The following is an 18,055-nucleotide window of genomic DNA, read 5'->3' as shown; positions in this document are numbered from 1 at the left end:
CCTGCCTCAGCCTCCCGAGTAGCTGGGATTACAGGCGCGTGTCGCCACGCCCGGCTAATTTTTGTATTTTTAGTAGAGACAGGGTTTCACCATGTTGGCCAGACTGGTCTCCAACTCCTGACCTCAAATGATCCGCCCACCTCGCCCTTCCAAAGTGGTGGGATTACAGGCGTGAGCCACCAAGCCTGGCTGGTGTGTATATTTCTGTGATACACTAACACAAGAAGTGGCCGGGCGCGGTGGCTCACACCTGTAATCCCAGCACTTTGGGAGGCCGAGGCGGGGGGGATCACGAGATCAGGAGATTGAGACCATCCTGGCTAACACAGTGAAACCCCGTCTCTACTAAAAATACAAACAAAATTAGCCGGGTGTGGTGGCGGGCGCCTATAGTTCCAGCTACTCCGGCGGCTGAGGCAGGAAAATGGCGTGAACTCGGGAGGCGGAGCTTGCAGTGAGCCGAGATGGCGCCACTGCACTCTAGCCTGGGCGACAGAGCGAGACTCCGTCTCAAAAAAAAAAAAAAAAAGAAAAGAAGGTCAGGCGCAGTGCCTCACGCCCATAATCCCAGCACTTTGGGAGGCCGAGGTGGGCAGATCACCTGAGCTCAGAAGTTTGAGACCAGCCTGACCAACATGGCAAAACCCTGTCTCTACAAAAAAATACGAAAATTAGCTGGCTGTGGCGGCCTGTGCCTGTAGTCCCAGCTACTCAGGAGGCTGAGGCAGGAGAATCGCTTGAACCCGGGAGGCAGAGGTTGCAGTGAGCTGAGATCATGTCACTGCACTCCAGCCTGGGCGACAGAGCAAGACTCCATCTCAAAAAAAATAAAAGAAGAAAAAAAAGAAAAAAAAAATTGTGGAATATTTCATAAATACAATAGAATCTGAAAAATATTTAACTATACTTTAAGGAACAGTCTCAGATGCCCACCAGGTGGGTTAAGAAACAGAAAGTCACTAGTGTCTCTGTTCACATTCCTTTCCTGAATGGTCTTTTGCAGCATTTTGTGTTAATCATTCCTTGCTTTTATTCCTGTTTTGCGACTTATGTATCTATAGCTAAAGAATATGTAGCCTGTAATCCCCTACTTTGGGAGGCTGAGGGGCAGATCACTTGAGCTCAGGAGTTTGAGAACAACCTGGGTAACATGGCAAAACAGTGTCTCTACAAAAAATACCCAAATTAGCTGGGCCTGGTCTTGCATGCCTGCAAGTCCCAGCTACTTGGGAGTCTGAGGTGGGAACACTGCCTGAGCGCGGGAGGTGGAGGCAACAGTAAGCTGTGATTGTACCACTGCACACCAGAGCCTGGGTGACAGAGCAAGACCCGGTCTCAAAAAAAAAAAAAAAAAAGAAATACTTATTTAGTTTTGGTTTAGATTTGCCTGATTTTGAATCTTGTAGACTTAAAAAAAGGAATAGAATGGAATTCACTTTTGAGTAGGTAATACATCTCTGTAGCACAAAATTCAAGAGGTACTACAGCATCTAAAATGAGATTAAGTCAATAAGGTTTAAAATCAGGCACCATTCATGTACACATATGGTAAAAATGTCACTTTACCAAAGAATAGGCTTTCTTCTCTTCCCAGTTTTCTCATTTTTTGATCTTTCCAAAGGAATTTCTGTGCATACTAAAGAATGTATGGGCCGGGAGTAGTGGCTCACGCCTATAGTCCCAGCAGTTTGGGAGGCCGAGGTGTGTGGATCACCTGAGGTTAGGAGTTTGAGACCTGCCTGGCCAGTATGGTGAAACCCTGTCTCTACTAAAAACCCAAAAATTAGCTGGGCATGGTGGCACGCACCTGTAGTCCCAACTACTTGGCAGGCTGAGGCAGGAGAATTGCTTGAACCGGAGAGGTAGAGGTTGCAGTGAGCTGAGATTGTGCCACTGCACTCCAGCCTGAGTGTTATACCGAGACTCCGTCTCAAAAACAAACTAAATACATGTAGGATATATCTATAGATACAGATATATCCCTTTTGGTTTACCTACGTGGTCAGCACAACTTAGTATTATTAGTATTCTGCATCTTGTTTTGCTTTGGTTTGGAGACAGAGTCTTGGGATGTCACCTAGGCTGGAGTGCAATAACATGATCTTGGCTCACTGCAACCTCTGCCTCCTGGGTTCAAGCGATTCTTACGCCTCACGTCCTGGGCAGCTGGGACTACAGGTGCGCACCACCAATGCCCCGCTAATTTTTGTATTTTTAGTAAAGACAGGGTTTTATCATGTTGCCCAAGCTGGTCTCGAACTCCTGAGCTCAGGTGATCTGTCCACTTTGGCCTCCCAAAGTTCTGGGATTATAGGCATGAGCCACTGCGCCTGGCTTCACTCTTGATTTTTTAAAATATTACTATGACTTTGTGCAAAGCCCCTCACATTTGCAGTACCTTTGAATCCTTGCCAAATCTCCATGAGGGGCTGTAATTCCCCACCTTTATGGCTGAGGCTCAAAGACAGGTTAAGTTGCTTGGCCAAATTTTATAGCTAGGAAATAATGATAGGATTCGAACCCAGTGCTTATAGGAATCCAGAACCCACAGGGTTGCCCACTATGCCAAGCCTCCCTTCAGGGCTGTCCGTAGAAGATGATAGAGATATTCAAGATATTCTTTTTTTTTCCAAGACAGAGTCCCCCTCTGTCGCCCAGGCTTGAGTGCGGTGGTGCAATCTCAGCTCATTGCAACCTCTCGCTCCTGGGTTCAAGCAATTCTCCTGCCTCAGCCTCCTGAGTTGCTGGGATTACAGGTGCACACTACCGTGCTCGTCTAATTTTTGTATTTTTAATATAGACGGGGTTTCATCATGTTGGCCAGGCTGGTCTTGAACTCCTGACCTCAGGTGATCCACCTGCCTCAGCCTCCCAAAATGCTGGGATTATAGGCATGAGCCACCGCACCCGGCCAATGATAGGGATATTCTATGTCTGCACCGTTCAGTGCTGTCACTTCTAGCCCCTTCAAATGTAGGTACTGGGATTAAGGAGCTGAATTTTACATTTTATTTTAATTAAATTTAAGTAGCTGTATGTAGCTAGTGTATCCCATCAGACAGCGCAGCCTTAGAGTGCTTTCCGGAATCTGTTTTCACTGACCTACCAGGCTATATACACCTAAGGGGCTGATTCGATGCAGGCTCCCTCTAATCAACCTTCCACGACGTTTGTGGAATGAATGAAGGGTTCATGGAGAAAGGGGGCCAAGGATATCAGCAAAGGTTTCCTAGAAAAGGCCATCTGGTTACAGTGTGAACACTTGCAGTGTTAGCCCTTAAACCACTCTCTCTGAGTGCCTGCCAAGAGCATGGCACTGCATAGACTCCTGGGGATACCAGTTGGATTTGAGGTTGTCCCACCTGCTCAGATCTTACAAATAAACTTCTCAAGGACAAATAATTGGTGATAGGGTAGGAATCCTGAGACGCAGACATTCACTTTCAGATATATATTCTACTGACAGACTCAAGCACAAAGCTGCCATCCCTTATAGCTCTGTTTGCAATAGAAAGACTGAAAACCATCTAAAAGGGAACTAATTAAATCATTCTTGCATCATGTATCTGCCCAATGAAATGCTATGAAATCATTAAAAATAATAAGGTAATTATATATGCTGATACGGAATGATTTGATATCCCTAAATTAAAACAAAACAGGGCCAGGTGTGGTGGCTCATGGCTGTAATCTCAGCAGTTTGGGAGGTCGAGGCGGGAGGCTCGCTTGAGCCTAGGAGTTGGAGACCAGCCTGGGCAACACGGCAAAACCCTGTCTCTACCAAGAATACAAAAATTAGCTGGGCATGGTGGTGCACTCCTGTAGTCTCAGCTACTTGGGAGGCTAAGGTGAAAGCATTGCTTGAGTCCAGGAGCTGGAGGCTGCAGTGAGCTGAGACTGTGTCACTGCACTCCAGCCTGGGCAACAGAGCAAGACCCTCTCTCAAAAAAAAAAAAAAAGAAAAATCAGGAGCTATGATAATCATGTATGAATATGAGAACAACTTCAATTTCTTAATAAGATTCTGGTTTCTGAGAGCTCCATCCAGTGTCCGCCCTTTCCTTGGGAAGATGCAGGTCCATCTCCTACCCAGCCCCGAGTATGCCCCAATCGGAGCTGCATCTTGTTTTCTCTAGCCGCTCTGTCTTTGGGCACAGAGTTGCTCAATCAGCCTTTGATGAATGAAGAATGAATGGAGGTAACTCAGGCAGGATTTGACTGGGCCTTTTGTAAGATCGAGCAGGAGGGTCCAGGAAATCATTATTATGTTTCCAATACAACCGGCCTGGTGTTTTCCTGCAAGAAAAAGTACGTCTCTGGGATAAGCACCTTCACCTTGTCTCTTCCCTCACCTACTCTCCACTTCTCTGGGACAATTAGCCAACACTGGGAGCTCCAGGGTCTTGGCCCTTCCCCCTTTGGTCCAAAATAACCTCCTCCCCCGCTTTGAGCAAATGCTTGGAATTCTTTCAACTGGAGGACAAAGCCTTTCATCTGCCAATTACTGATAAAGAGAAAATGCAAATATCGAGGGGGAAGGTGATTCATCAAGGGCCCAACATTTATTGAGTGGCCACTTAGGACCTGGTGGCAGGACAGGCATTCTACGGGAGGCCAAGGGGAACAAACCCCTGGCTGGCCCATTCTTTTCTCGTATTTGTGGTTTCCTCGAGGTTTGTAAAGGGAGGGGATTAAATTAGGTGACTACCCAGCCCCTTCCCACTCTGACAGGCCAGGAACTCTTCATGGAGGTGATAGATGACTTAACTGTAACAACTTTTTACACTAAGGTGGCTGCCATTGGAGCTTTTTCTGATGCCAGCTTTTGAGGCCACCATGAGGCCACTTGGAGAGAAAGAAGGGCCTCAGGGAGAAAAAAGAATTAATTAGATCAAGCATTCTATATATATATATATGTATATTTTTATATATATATATATTTTTGCCTTATTTCACTTAATTCACTTTGCATCACTCTCCAGCCCATGCAGCCTCCTTTGAACATGTTTATTTCATTATGGGGCAGTAGTGAGGCTGGTAAGTTACCAAAAAAAAAAAAAAAAAAAGAGCACGTGACGGCCAAGCCAGGCTCCAGTGTGAGCCCTGGCAGCGGCACATACACACTTTGTGATCCTGGGTGAGTGGCTTTGCTTTTCTTAGTCCTAATTTCCTCCTTTGCAAGAGAGGAACGAACAAGACGATTTCCCTTAAAGGGTTCTTGTGAGACAGACAGGAACAAATAAAATGGTCCATGGTTCTGGACGGACTGAAGGCAGAACCCGCAGCACTCACGCTAAGGGCTACTGATTGGACGCAGTAGCCAATGTGGGCGATTTCAGTTGGGAAACAAATTTTGATGTTTCCCAGCCTCATCCCTGCTTAGAAGATTTTTACAGCTAGTGAACATGAATGAAAACAAACTTCAAAGAGTAGCCTTTGGGGGTGGGTGGGAAAGACTACAGACAGATAGGACAGGAAACTTTTAAGGTGAGTGAGGGGGAAGCTGTCTCTTAGGATGGCCAATACGATGCTGACAGTGACATCCAATCTCCCGGTGGGGAAGCCACGTCCTCCCCACAGGTCTGTCTGATAGCCTGGGGACCATACGGGAGCACGGCAATCATTCAGATTCATAATTTCTCTAAGCTTCAGTTTTCCCATGTGCAAAATGACCTGCTCTAACTATCCCACAGGGTTAATGGCAGAAATAAAATGTCAGGCTCAAAGCCTACGATCTACGATGTCCCTTTATTGTCGCCCTCTTGCCATGTCATTTTATCACCATCTTTACCCCCAAGATCAGGCCTAGCAGGGCGCCGCAGCTGGGGCTGGAGGAATGTTTAGGGCCAGCTTTTCTCAAGCCCAGTCCACCTGACTGTTGCTCATGAAGTGAGGACAAGGCAACCCAGGACCAGTGCCGGGGTAGTCAAAAACATTAGTAAGTGGACAGGGACCTAATGACACCCATGTATGGAGGGTGCCGATACCTCCGCTAAAAAGCCCTATAGGATTAATCAAGGGGACCAGAGTTCCCCCCGCCCATCCCAGAGCACCATGCACCTTTCCACCGACTTTTCTCCTGTAAATGGCCAACAAGGGCTTACCCTTCGCTCCTGTGCGGGCTGCGTTAGGAGGCGCCAGATCCAATTCTCTTCGTCTTTCGCTCCTGAGTATCTATCTGCTCCCCTTGCTGAGCGCAAGAACCTTTAAAAAATGTCCAACTTCTGTCTCAGGGCTGGTCGCCTAGTAAAGGACTCCACAGAAGCGTGCAGAATGAATGAATGAAAGGCAACGTCTTCCGGTCAGCTGCGGTCTGCAAAGGCTCTGGTCTGGCTGTATTTCCTGTACGTGTGTGTGTCCACATCTTTGAGTGCCGGGAGTTTAAAAGTTAGGCAGTCCTTATAGGTATGGAGCCGAGCTAATTTCCTTCTGAGCCCCACAAATGCCTTCTCCATATGGCAGGTCCGCAAATGGGGGGATCTGCAGAGGATCACCCCTCACGAAAAAGACATGCAGCAGAAAAGCAAAAAAAGGAAACAATTATATATACAAAATGCTATGAATTTGAGTCGGCCACACAGGTAATGTTGGGGGAGGGATGGATGAAAGAAGAGGAAGAGGGGTAGCCCTGGGCAACAGGGGCAGGAACGGAGGTGGGGGGTCGTTTTTGGGGTGCCAGGCCCCCGGGGCTTTCACGCCAGCATGCTCAGCTTGCATTTCCGCGCCTCCCGCTGAGGCCAGCCGTGCAAATCTGCACCTCCCTCCCCGCCCCCTCCTCCTTCCCTCCCTCCCTGCCCCGCCATCTCCGGGATGCGCCCGCCGCCTGCAACTCGGCCCTCCAAAAGTCAGCTCTGCACACAACTCCCGGGCGGCGGCGGCGCCTGCGTGCAGAGGCGCACTCGTGACCCAACAACAAAACAGCGATGCCAGGGCGCTAACGGCGCCCGGTGCCTCCCGGGCTCCCTCCCCGCCCCACACCTCCTCGGGCCGCCGTCCCCACCCCCTCAAGCCCGGGCCGAGAGCCCCCCCACTAGCCCGGCCGCGGGCTCCGAGCGCGATCGGCAACAATGTTTACGTTCCGGGGATTATGACGTCGACGCCTCCCCCCCCACAACTGCTGAAAATGGTTTCCTAGGACTTTGCAAACGGATCTGCCTAAGTGTTGGTGCAAAACTTTGTAGATCTCGGCTCTGGCTTGCTTTATTTATTTATTTTTTGGTTTGTTTTCTTTGGTCTTCCCTCCTTCCCCCCTCGGCCAAAATGCAGGGGGCAGGAGTGTTGACAATTAATTGGTGAACTCTCCTAAAAAAATGGAGGCAGAGAAAGACTCTGGAAGAAGATTGGTGTGTAGCTTTTTTTTTTTTTTTTTTCCAAATCTGTATCTGGCATATGATAGATCTTTTTTTTTTTTTGGTTGTTTCTCGCTGCCTTTTCTTTCCTTTTCTGTATTTTGCAAGAGGACCGGGAAAAAAAAATATAATAAATTGCATGCAAAAGGAAGCAAGCTGCTTACTCCTCCAGCCCCTTGTGAGGCTTAGAGTCTCAGACACTTAAGTGGGGAGGTGGTATCGGGGAAAGGCGTGGAGGGGGGCTGAGCGGGCTCGGGGTTCGCCCGGAATCTGGGGGGCTGCGGGGCCGGGCGCTGGGCGGTGGAGGGAGGAGGCAGGGGGATGCGGGGAGTGGTGGGGGAGTCTCCTTAGGAAGTGAGTGTGCGCGCGCGCTTGTGGGGAGATGAGGCAGCTGCTGGTGCGTTTTGGGGTCTCCGATCGGAGCTTTGTGGCGGGCCGTCTGCCTCTCCCCCTCCCAAGCCCCGATCCTCCTCCCCCCACCTCCTCTTCTTGCACTGGCGGGCGGGCGGCGGGGGCGGCTGGGGTCTCAGCCCTTCCATTTCAGCTTTCCAGCTTCCCCGGTAGCTCGGGGGCGGCTCCAGCTTTAGAAACGCTGCCGGCCCCCGGTTCCGGCTTCCCGGCTCTGCCGCCGCGGCCGCCGGGGCTGCTGTTACCGCCGAGCCGGGCGCCGCCGCGGCTCCTCCTGGGGCCTACATTTGCCCCGCCAGCCCGTGTCCGGAGCCCCCTTCGCGGGTTACATAACCAGGCTCCCGGCCGAGTGGGCAAAGCCCAACACATTTCGGGGGCGGGGGGCAGGGGAGGGCCCCCAGATGTCCCTTCAATGGCTTCCAAAGACACCGGGGGGAGTACCCCGTGTGGAGCGCAGCTGGACCCCCGGGGTGCGGGCCCCTCTCCTTGTCCTGCTTTTCAGCATCTTTGGCAATTGCGCAAAGTTGCTTGGGTTGCAATGGTGGGGTGCAGGGGGCGCGCGGCTGCTGCACCTGTTAGTGCTGGCCCAGGTTGAGAGGCGACCTCCAGCCCCCCAAGTAATGTCCCGGGCTCTCTGGTTTGGGTCCTCGCAGCGCCCGATTGACCGCCAGCGATACGACGAGAACGAGGACTTGTCGGACGTGGAGGAGATCGTCAGCGTCCGCGGCTTCAGCCTGGAGGAGAAGCTTCGCAGCCAGCTGTACCAGGGGGACTTCGTGCACGCCATGGAGGGCAAAGGTGAGGCGCCCCCTCCCTGGGCCGCCTTCTGCGCTGCGGGCCGAGCGCACGTGGGGAGGGAGCTGCCGGTGGCTGGGTTCGTATTTCGCGCCCGCGTCCCCCATTCCAGGGGATCCGGTGACGAAACGAGGCCGAGCACTGGGGGGGTGGGGTGGGGTGGCGAGGGAGGAGGGCAGGCAGTAAGGGGGGCCGGGCATGGGCCTAGGCCCGGCCCGCGCCCACCACCAGCCCCAGGGTGGGCAGAACCAGGGGGCCGGCGGACAGAGGGACCTGGGGATGGACAGGCGGACCGAGGGAGGGCGGGAGCGCCGCGTCCTCCCCCTCCCCGAGCCGGTCGCGCTCCCTGCGCTGCCTGAGGTGCCGCCGCCTGACTGGAACTGGGTTCGGGTCGCCCCTGGGGCATCGGGGTGAGGCCCCCCCAGGCCTGAAGCCTTCCCAATCCCGTTCCCGCTCGGGGACTGCCAGTGAGGAACTGGTGATCGGGGCGCGTCGGGTGTTCGGGATGATGCCCCCTTAGGCCTGGGATCTGCAGAGCCGCATTCCCCCGTGGGCTCTGCCAGATTGGATCAGGGACCTCATGCGCCCTGAAGCTGTTGACCTGAATCCCCACCTGGGCCCGAGCTGTCTAGTGCTACAGCGTTGACAGGTTGAAGCCAGGAGCTGGGGTCAGGGGGTGACTTCCCTTCGGGCTTCTGGGGGAGATCCCTGTCCCCTGGCAGTTTGAAGTGAGGAAATGGGTCTTCTTCCAGGCCTGAGACTTGGAGAGCTCTGTTCCTTGTAGGCCCACCCAGTTTAGAGCGAAATGTGGGGACGCCTCCAGGGTTTTGAAGACCTTCATGGCCTGGGTTTCTCCCTGGCTCTCCTACTACGAGGGTGGTGGGGGTCACCCTCCAGATGTTAAGGTGATGCCCTGGGTTGCCTCTGAGGCCTCCAGAGCCCTGGCCTTCCCATTCTGCAGCCAGTGTGGCTCCTGGTTGAGGAACCTCGCATTGCCTGCGGGATTGGGGTTTTGAACATGCCCTACCTAGCTTTCCTAGGCCCTTCACTCATTTTTCCTTTTCAGATATTTCAGTTGCCTTTAAGTTACAAAGTTTCTATTTTGTTCCCCCCACGCCTGTTGGAAAACGCTTCCATCCCTCAGTGAGCTGATAACCTGGAGTGCCTGCTTCCCTCCTCCAGGTTCTGGTTGAGTGGCTGTGGCTGTGGGGTTAGCTCTGAGAAGAGACTCCCAGCTTTGCAGTTTTGTGATTTCTCTTTTGTGCCCATCGCCTCCTGGGGCACTGGGCTCCGGTGGTGAGGGGTAGTTGTTGGGGGAGGGAAGAAGAAACTTCTCCCAGCCTTCCTGGTCCTAGAGCAGGGTGCTAGTCCCAGCTGATTTAAATTTTCTCTGCATAAGTGGAATTTTAATTCCTCTCCTTTCTTCCCCCATTTTTACTGAGTTGAGTCGTTTGGCGGATCCTACGTGCAAACAATATGCAAACTTCCTAGTCATTTGGGAGGAATTCTCAGCCCAGGATTTCAGAGCTTTTTCTCAGGCTCATTTGAGGAAGTTGAAGCTGACCCTGGGGGATGGGGTGCTTTGGGTGGGTGGGTCTGAGGGCCGGTATTCCAGGCAGGGAGAGCTAACGCGTATCCTTAGATCTGCTGTCCCGGCATCTTTCAAAGGGGAGGGCCCAAGGCTTTGCTCTTTAATTCAGATCTGGCCCCAAAACTTGAGGGAGGAGCTGAGAAACAGGAGCCCTTAGCCTGGATTCAAAATAGAAGCTTCTTAAACTTCTCTTCCTTTAAATCCTTAGGAATCCCCATTCACTGTGAGCCCCTGGGGATCTGAGCTGCTGAGGTCAGGGCTTTCCCCGGCTTTGGGTTTTGTTCTCTGTCTCTCTTCGGAGGGGAGTTGTCTTGGCCTCTTCCTCCCCCAAGGCTGCCCTGTGAACTGTTTCCCTGGGCTAGCAGCTTCAGTGGCCTGAGGCCTCTTCTGTCTCCCTTCAGACGGTCGGAGAGGCCTTCTTACCTTGTGGATTACTTTAGTTACCTGCGGATTTGGGGGATGTGAGAATTTATCTCAAGCCCCATCACCTTCATATTCAAGGGTGTATGGTTGGGTCAGATTCACTGGTTTCAGAATTGGGGAAGGACAGAAATTAGAGGCCTCCTTCATCCTCCAGGACTTTGGGTAAGGATTTGGGGACTGTACTAGAAAAACCCCAGAGAGAGTGAGCCCGTGAATTTTCCTTGGGTCTTGCTATGCCCCCTTTACAGAGCCTTCCCCTGGGGAGCCTCCCTCCCGGTTATCCAGCTGAAGCAAGGACTGTGATGGCTACGGCAGAATTTCACTCTTAAGACAACAAAGCTGTGCCCAGTTCCCTAGTTATTTTGGCACCAAATACACAGTTTCCAGGGAAACCGGCTTTTCCCCCCTCCCCTTCACTATGCAGGATATTACAATAAGATTTTCACTGATGCTCAGCCACAATGAGGGCCCTCCTCCCAGCCTCCTCTCTGGGCCTTCAGATCCTCCCAGGTGGCATTCTTCAATTTTGCAGTCCCTTTACTTTCTGAGCGCGGCTTGGGATGCGTGTCTCTGTCTATCCCTCTTTCTCAGCAATGGCTGGGGCTCTTTTTGTGCGGGGCTCTTTTGAGTCTTCCTCCCCAACCCTCGCTGGCTTTGGGCTGTTGGTTGACAAGTTTGGACCGGTGGGGCGTGCCGAGAATGACTGACTGAGTAGGCAGAGGAGCTGATCGCTGGCATGGCTTCTCTTGGGCTTTGCCTAATCCATTTCCCGATCATTTTCCAAGGAGCTTTTGCTGTACAGCTGGTGCCTGCATCTCCTGGACCCCCTGCCCCTTCGTCCATCAGTTTTCTTCCCCTAACCAACAGATCCCGGTTCATTTGCTCCTTCGTGACTTAACCAACTTGTTTTAATTCAAATATCCAAACAGATTTCAACTATGAGTACGTACAGAGAGAAGCTCTCAGGGTTCCCCTGATATTTCGAGAAAAGGATGGACTGGGAATTAAGTAAGTTGCTGCAACTAATCGCTCCTTCCCCCGTCTTCCTCCCTAACATACTTTATAGCTTGGGATGGATTTCTTCCACCCTCTTCCCACCTCTCATCACTGAGAAGGATCTTTTTTCATGATCTGGGAACAGCATCTCCTTGTTCAAGGCCTAACAAAGGGGTAACACTCTCCAAAGATTGGTCTTTTGCAGGGACTTTGGGCAGAGAGAGGACATAGGGTAATTAAGCAGTGTTGACTTTTTCCCCTGACCCACCCCAGTTACACTCAGTGACCTCCTGCAGAGAACTGTACCTCTCCTCCTTCCCCTTGCTCCAGATCAGGAGACTGAGGTAGAGCCTGAGCTGCAAAGGGACTAGCCAGGCTCTAAGCCCAGACCCAGGGCACCTAGATACATGTTTCTTACGCAGATTCCCACTATGTGTGTTTCCTGGGGTGCCAGTGTCTCCCCTTTCTTTGCCTGCCCCGCAGCCTGCCCCTGCACTATGTCTGTTTTCATTCACTGAGATCTGTCAGAGCTCCAGGTGGGGGAGAGGTCTGGGAGGCAGGCTGGAAGAACAGGTTTGTGCCCCTTGGGCAGGTGTAGGGGAGGAGGCTTGGGGTGTCGTTCCAGGCAGCCTCTCTCCAGCATCTGCTCCCAGACTTGCTCAAGAGTCCATTCCTACGAGTAGGATTTAAACCTTGGGCATCATGGTTAATTAATAGTGAATTGTAGCCCGTATTACCACATCCCTGGAACTGGTACAATGCGTGTCTTTTTTTCCCTCTGAACTTAAAGGGGTCCGTCCCACTTCGCATACAACTCCTTATGGAGAGTATTTTCTAGAGGGAGAAAGAGACCTAGAGAGGACTACCCACCCTAAAAGAAAGCAGGCGTTTGAATGTCTAGCCCTGGCCTTTACTTTTGACCCCGCACTTCCGGCTTCCCTGGAAAAATGGAGTGGACAGTGGTTGTCCCAACCTCTGCTGAGGTTCAGGTTTGAGTTGCCTCTTAGGGTAGGGAAGGGCCTCAGTGGTTCTGGGGTGACCCTCCCTGCAGGCATCAACTGGTCTACTTCCCTCCCTCTGGATGGTCTCATTTTGAGTTCCCAAACTGAGGGCAAAGGGCCTCTCTTGGAAAAATGGCTTCCCCCCGGGCCCAGGGTAGAGTCTAGCTTTGTTGTTTCTGGCCTCTCACCAAACGTCTGTGCTCCTCTTTCCCCAGGATGCCTGACCCTGATTTCACAGTCCGAGACGTCAAACTCCTAGTGGGTAAGTCGCTTGCCGTGTGTGTGGCTCAGAGATGCTGAAGTAGGGAAGGGGAAAGAGGCGGTCACCGCCTGCCCATTTAGACTTTTAACTGCCTCTGAAAACAAAGTCCCCACGGGAGGAGGCAGGAGCAGGTGTGAGCTGCAACCGTTTCATCCTGGAGAACAGGTAGGATTGCAAAGTCATAAGAAGCTGTATCAGAGGGCGTTTGCCAGTACGCAGTTTTATGAGGCCCATTTGGACACTGCCTCCAGCCTGGGTGTCAGCGATGCAATCTGAGATCTCTCCTCCGCATTTGTTTGTGGGTTGCCAGGTAAACACTGGGTGTGCTTTATGATCCCTCATAGACTTTCAGGCTTTTGAAGGGAGGGGCTATTCCTCCTGCTTCCTTGGGGTTCTCGACCGGCCTGGGGCAGGCCTTGGAACTTCGAGCTCAGCAAATGCACATGAGCTCCCTGAGCACCTGCAGGTGGCTGATGACTTAGTAATCTGGATGCTTGGCCAGGTAGTAGGTGGCATTTCACATCTTACAGGCAGTTGTTCAATCAATCTATTCTTTCTAGAAAAACACTTTTTGGCTACTTGGTGGCCAAGGTCAGAGTTGCGAACGGATGGATAAGTTCCCTGCTCTCTTGGTGGGTACAAGAGGCAGTCAAGAAGTAAACAGTAGGCTGAGGTGGTGGCTCATGCCTGTAATCCCAGCCCTTTGGGAGGCTGAGGCGGGAGGATCACAAGGTCAAGATTTAGAGACCAGCCTGGCCGACATGGTGAAACCCCGTCTCTACTAAAAATACAAAAACTAGCCGGGCATGGTGACGGGCGCCTGTAGTCCAAGCTATTTGGGAGGCTGAGGCCGGAGAATAGCTTGAACCTGGGAGGCAGAGGTTGTGGTGAGCCAAGATCGTGCCACTGCACTCTAGCCTGGGCGATGGAGCGAGACTCCATCTCCAAAAAAAAAAAAAATTAGCCAGGTGTGGTGGTGTGTGCCCGTAGTTGTAGCTACTTGGGAGGCTGTGACGGGAGGATCGCTTGAGCCCAGGAGTTCCTGCCTGCAGGCCATGATTGCGTCACTTCACTCCAGCCTGGGCAACAGAGCAGGACCCTGTCTCTAAAGTAAATAATAGTGATAAAATGCAATGTCGTTTCTGATGGTGACAGGGCTATGTAGAAATAAACAGAATAATGGCATGGCACGTGGTGGGGCTGCATTTTAGACAGGGTGGTCAGGGAGGGCCTCTCTGGGATGAAGGGGGCATTTGAATAGAGACCTGACTGATGAGAATCAGCTGTGGGAAAAGACATTCTAGGCTGAAGGAAGAGCAAGGGCACCCAGAAGGTGGGGATAAACTTGGAGTGTGGAGGAACTGAGTGAGTGAGTGAGTGAGTGAGTGAGTGAGAAAGCTGCAGAAGAGGTGGCAGAGGCCCCGGAGCTGGGATGTGAAGGCCTCCCAGGGCCCTGTAGGGAATTTAGGTTTGACTTCTAGTGTGTTGGAAAGCCACTGGGGAGCTTTAAAGTGGGGTGAAGGGAGTATCTCTGTGATCTGATTATTTTCTTGGGATGGGTTTGAAACGTTTTTATTTAATTTTATTTGTATGTTTTAGAGACCAGTCTCGTGCTTTTGTCCCAGCTAGAGTGCAGCGGCATGATTATGACTCACCATAGCCTGCAACTCCTGGGCCTAAGTGATCCTTCCGCCTTAGCCTCGAGAATAGCTGGGACCACAGGCATGTACCACCATACCCAGTTATTTATTTTTGTAGAGATGGGGTCTTGCTACGTTGCCCAGGCTGGTCTTGAACCATGCACCTGGTCTTATTTAAAAAACTGAGATGGGCCGGGCGCGGTGGCTCACGCCTGTAATCCCAGCACTTTGGGAGGCCGAGGCGGGCGGATCACGAGGTCAGGAGATCGAGACCATCCTGGCTAACATGGTGAAACCCCGTCTCTACTAAAAATGCAAAAAATTAGCCGGGCGAGGCGGCGGGCGCCTGTAGTCCCAGCTACTCGGGAGGCTGAGGCAGGAGAATGGCGTGAACCCGGGAGGTGGAGCTTGCAGTGAGCCGAGATCGCGCCACTGCACTCCAGCCTGGGCGACTAAGCGAGACTCTGTCTCAAAAAAAAAAAAAAAAAAAAAAAAAGCAAAAAACCTGAGATGAGCGCCCGGGCGCTGTGGCTCACACCTGTAATCCCAGCACTTTGGGAGGCTGACGCGGGTGAATCACAAGGTCAGGAGTTCGAGACCAGTCTGGCCAACATGGTGAAATGCCATCTCTACTAAAAATACAAAAAATTAGCTGGGTGTAGTGGCGGGTGGCTGTAATCCCAGCTACTCAGGAGGCTGAGGCAGGAGAATCGCTTGAACCCAGGAGGCAGAGGTTGCAGTGAGCCAAGATCGTGCCACTGCACTCCAGCCCAGGCGACAGAGTAAGACACCGTCTCAAAAAAAAAAAAAAAAAAAAAAAATTGAGATGCTATTCACATACTATAAAAGTTGTCACTTAACCATTTTAAAATGTACAAGTTGGTTGGGCGCAGTGGCTCACACCTATAATCCCAGCGCTTTGGGAGGTCGAGGCAGGCAGATCACTTGAGGTCAGGAGTTCAAGACCAGCCTGGCTAACATGGCGAAACCCCATCTCTGCTAAAAATACAAAAATTCACCAGGTGTGGGGGCACATTCCTGTAATACCAGCTACTTGGGAGGCTGAGGCAGGAGAATCACTTGAACCTGCAAGGCAGAGGTTCCAGTGAGCTGAGATCGCACCACTGCACTCCAGCTTGAGTGACAGAGTGAGACTTTCCCCAGAAAAGAAAAGGCGCAAGTCGTTGGTTTTAGTGTATTCACAATGCTGTATAACCATCCCCACTCAATTCCAGAATATTTCTATCACCCCAAAAAGAAACCCTGTATCTCTCAGTTCCCCCATCGCTCAGATTAGCACGACCACTAATCTGCCTTGGATGTCTGTGAAGTTGCTGATTCCGGACATTTCATTCAAATGGAATCATAGAACACACAATCCTTTATGTCTGGCTCCTTTCACTTGGCGTCATGTTTTCAAGGCTCATCCATGTTGTAGCATGAGGCAGCACTTCACTCTTTTTCTTGGCTGAATAATATTCCATTGTATGGATAGACTACATTTTGTTTATCCAAAAACATTTGTTTTTGGACCACGGTTGTTGATGGACATTTTGGTTGTTTCTACTTTTTGGCTGTTAGGAATAATGTTGCTAAAAATATTCACATACAAGTTTTTGTTGAACATACATTTTCACTTGGGTATATCCTTAGGAGCAGAATTGCTGGATCACGTGGTAACTGTGTTTCACTTACTGAGGAACTGCCAGACTGTTTACCAAAGCAGCTGTGTCATTTTACACTCCCATAAGCAGTGTGTGGGGGTTCTGGTTTTCCTACATCCTTGCTAACACTTGTTATTATCTGTCTTTGACGATCGCCATGCTAGTGGCTCTGCAGTGAGGTCATTTGATTGAAGTTTTGTAGATGCCAACTCTGGTGTCTGTGTGTAGGATGAAAGCAGCCGGCTGGTGTGTCAGATGTGTCAGATGATCCAGCCAGAATAATTGACCTAAAAGCATGTCAAAGATATGCAGGCTCGATGCAGTGGCTCACACCTGTAGTTCCAGAACTTTGGAAGGCCAAGGTGGGAGGATCGCTTGAGGCCAGGAGTTCAAGACCAGCCTGGGGAGCATGGCAAAACCTTGTCTCTACAAAAAACACAAAAATGGCCAGACGCAATGGCTCACGCTTGTAATCCCAGCACTTTCGGAGGCCGAGGTGGACGGACCACCTGAGGTCAGGAGTTTGAGACCAGCCTGGCTAACATGGTAAAACCCTGTCTCTACTAAAAATACAAAAAAATCAGCCAGGAATGGTGGCGGGCGCCTATAATCCCAGCTAGTTGAGGGGCTGAGGTAGGAGAATTGCCTGAACCCTGGAGGCAGAGGTTGCAGTGAGCAGAGATTGGCCGTGGCACTCCAACCTGGGCAACAAGAGCAATACTTTGTCTCAAAAAAAAACAAAACAAAAAACCCCACAAAACCCCAAAACACAAAAATTAGCTGGGCTTGGTGGCATGCGTCGGTAGTCCCAGCTACTCAGGAGGCTGAGGTGGGACAGATCACTTGAGCCTAGGAGTTTGAGGCTGTAGTGAGCCAAGATCACACCACTGCACTCCACTGCACTCTGTCAGGGCAAAAGAGCGAGATCCTGTCTCAAAAAAAAAAAAGAAAGAACAGAAAAAAGAAAGCAGGAACAGTCATCCAGCCCCACTCCCTTGGTATTTCTGTGATGGTCAAATGGAGCAATGAATGTTCAAGTGCTTTGCAGAGGGACAGCTGCTCTGGACTCTGAGGGAGGCTGCTGACTGCAGTTGGCATGGGGAATTATGCCCATTTCGGTCTCTGAGCTGCACACAGGCTTCCAGAGAGTGGTGATAGGGCACATTTGTTATAAGTGACCTAAGTGACAAATGTAACTCTAGCTGTCCTAAGCAAAAGGGAATTCATAGGCTTAGGTCGTAAGTTCAGCATGTAACCTCCAGGGACAAATATGTCTGGATGCTCCAAAGTGATCTTGAGAAGTGGAGTCTGTTTCTCCCTTCTGCTTCCCACTTCCACTCCCTCTTTCCGCTTCATTCTTGGCAGGCTTCTCCCCATGGGAGGGTAGGGAGGGTGGGTGAAGAGGGGGCCCACAGCAGCTTCAGGCGTCTATCCTGCCAGCTCAGGGTCCTTCCCAAACCCTCGGTTGTTCCCTTAAATGCCTCTGGATTGGCTCTGACAGTCTTAGCACAGCCTTGAGCCAAACTGGAGCTGCTGGCTGGGGTCAGCCCAGCAGAACCACGTGGACTGAAAGTGGGGAAGCAGTGATTCTCCAGGGTTGCTGGGTGACATAAACACAGCCCTAACAGATGTGAGTTCTGCTTTGGAGGGCAGTGTGTGGGGAAGGCTGGGCCAGCCCTCCCCTCCCAGTCATTGCGGGGTCGCAGCCTCTGTCTTGCAGCCTCTGTCTTCCAGTGTCTTACCTTGCCCTGGGTGCTGCACCATGGGAGGTGGCTGTTTGAGAAAGGGACTTGTGCACTACCAGGTGTTCAGGCCACAACTTGGGGCTGCAGACTCTTCTCTAATGTCTTAAAATCAGGCTTTTCTCCATCAGCAGTCTGTTCTAAGCTCCAAGCCTTTTTTTTTTTTTTTTCCAAAAAGGCAGTT

At 51.3% G+C, this 18,055-nt stretch overlaps 1 protein-coding gene across 4 annotated transcripts in view; it reads left to right on the top strand.

Moving 5' to 3' along the window:
* Nucleotides 1-6,035: 6,035 nt before the first annotated feature.
* The window catches only part of KDM2B (lysine demethylase 2B), a 153,659-nt gene continuing 141,639 nt past the window's right edge, over nt 6,036-18,055 (top strand). For 2 of the 4 annotated variants that reach the window (XM_025401375.1, XM_025401373.1), the window contains exons 1-4: nt 6,907-7,343; nt 8,411-8,555; nt 11,496-11,574; nt 12,779-12,825. In XM_025401375.1, the coding sequence (XP_025257160.1) occupies nt 7,311-7,343; nt 8,411-8,555; nt 11,496-11,574; nt 12,779-12,825 (304 nt within the window). In that variant the 5' untranslated portion in view covers nt 6,907-7,310. Of the gene's footprint in view, nt 6,582-6,906; nt 7,344-7,711; nt 7,747-8,410; nt 8,556-11,495; nt 11,575-12,778; nt 12,826-18,055 lie in introns of those variants that run through there. The other 2 variants (XM_025401372.1, XM_025401374.1) reach the window with 2 other exon arrangements.

Source organism: Theropithecus gelada, chromosome 11 (genome assembly GCF_003255815.1).
Source record: "Theropithecus gelada isolate Dixy chromosome 11, Tgel_1.0, whole genome shotgun sequence".
NCBI classification, from domain to species: domain Eukaryota; kingdom Metazoa; phylum Chordata; class Mammalia; order Primates; family Cercopithecidae; genus Theropithecus; species Theropithecus gelada.
The sequence above is the reverse complement of the archived record's forward strand: the minus strand, read 5'-3'. Positions and strand labels throughout refer to the sequence as shown.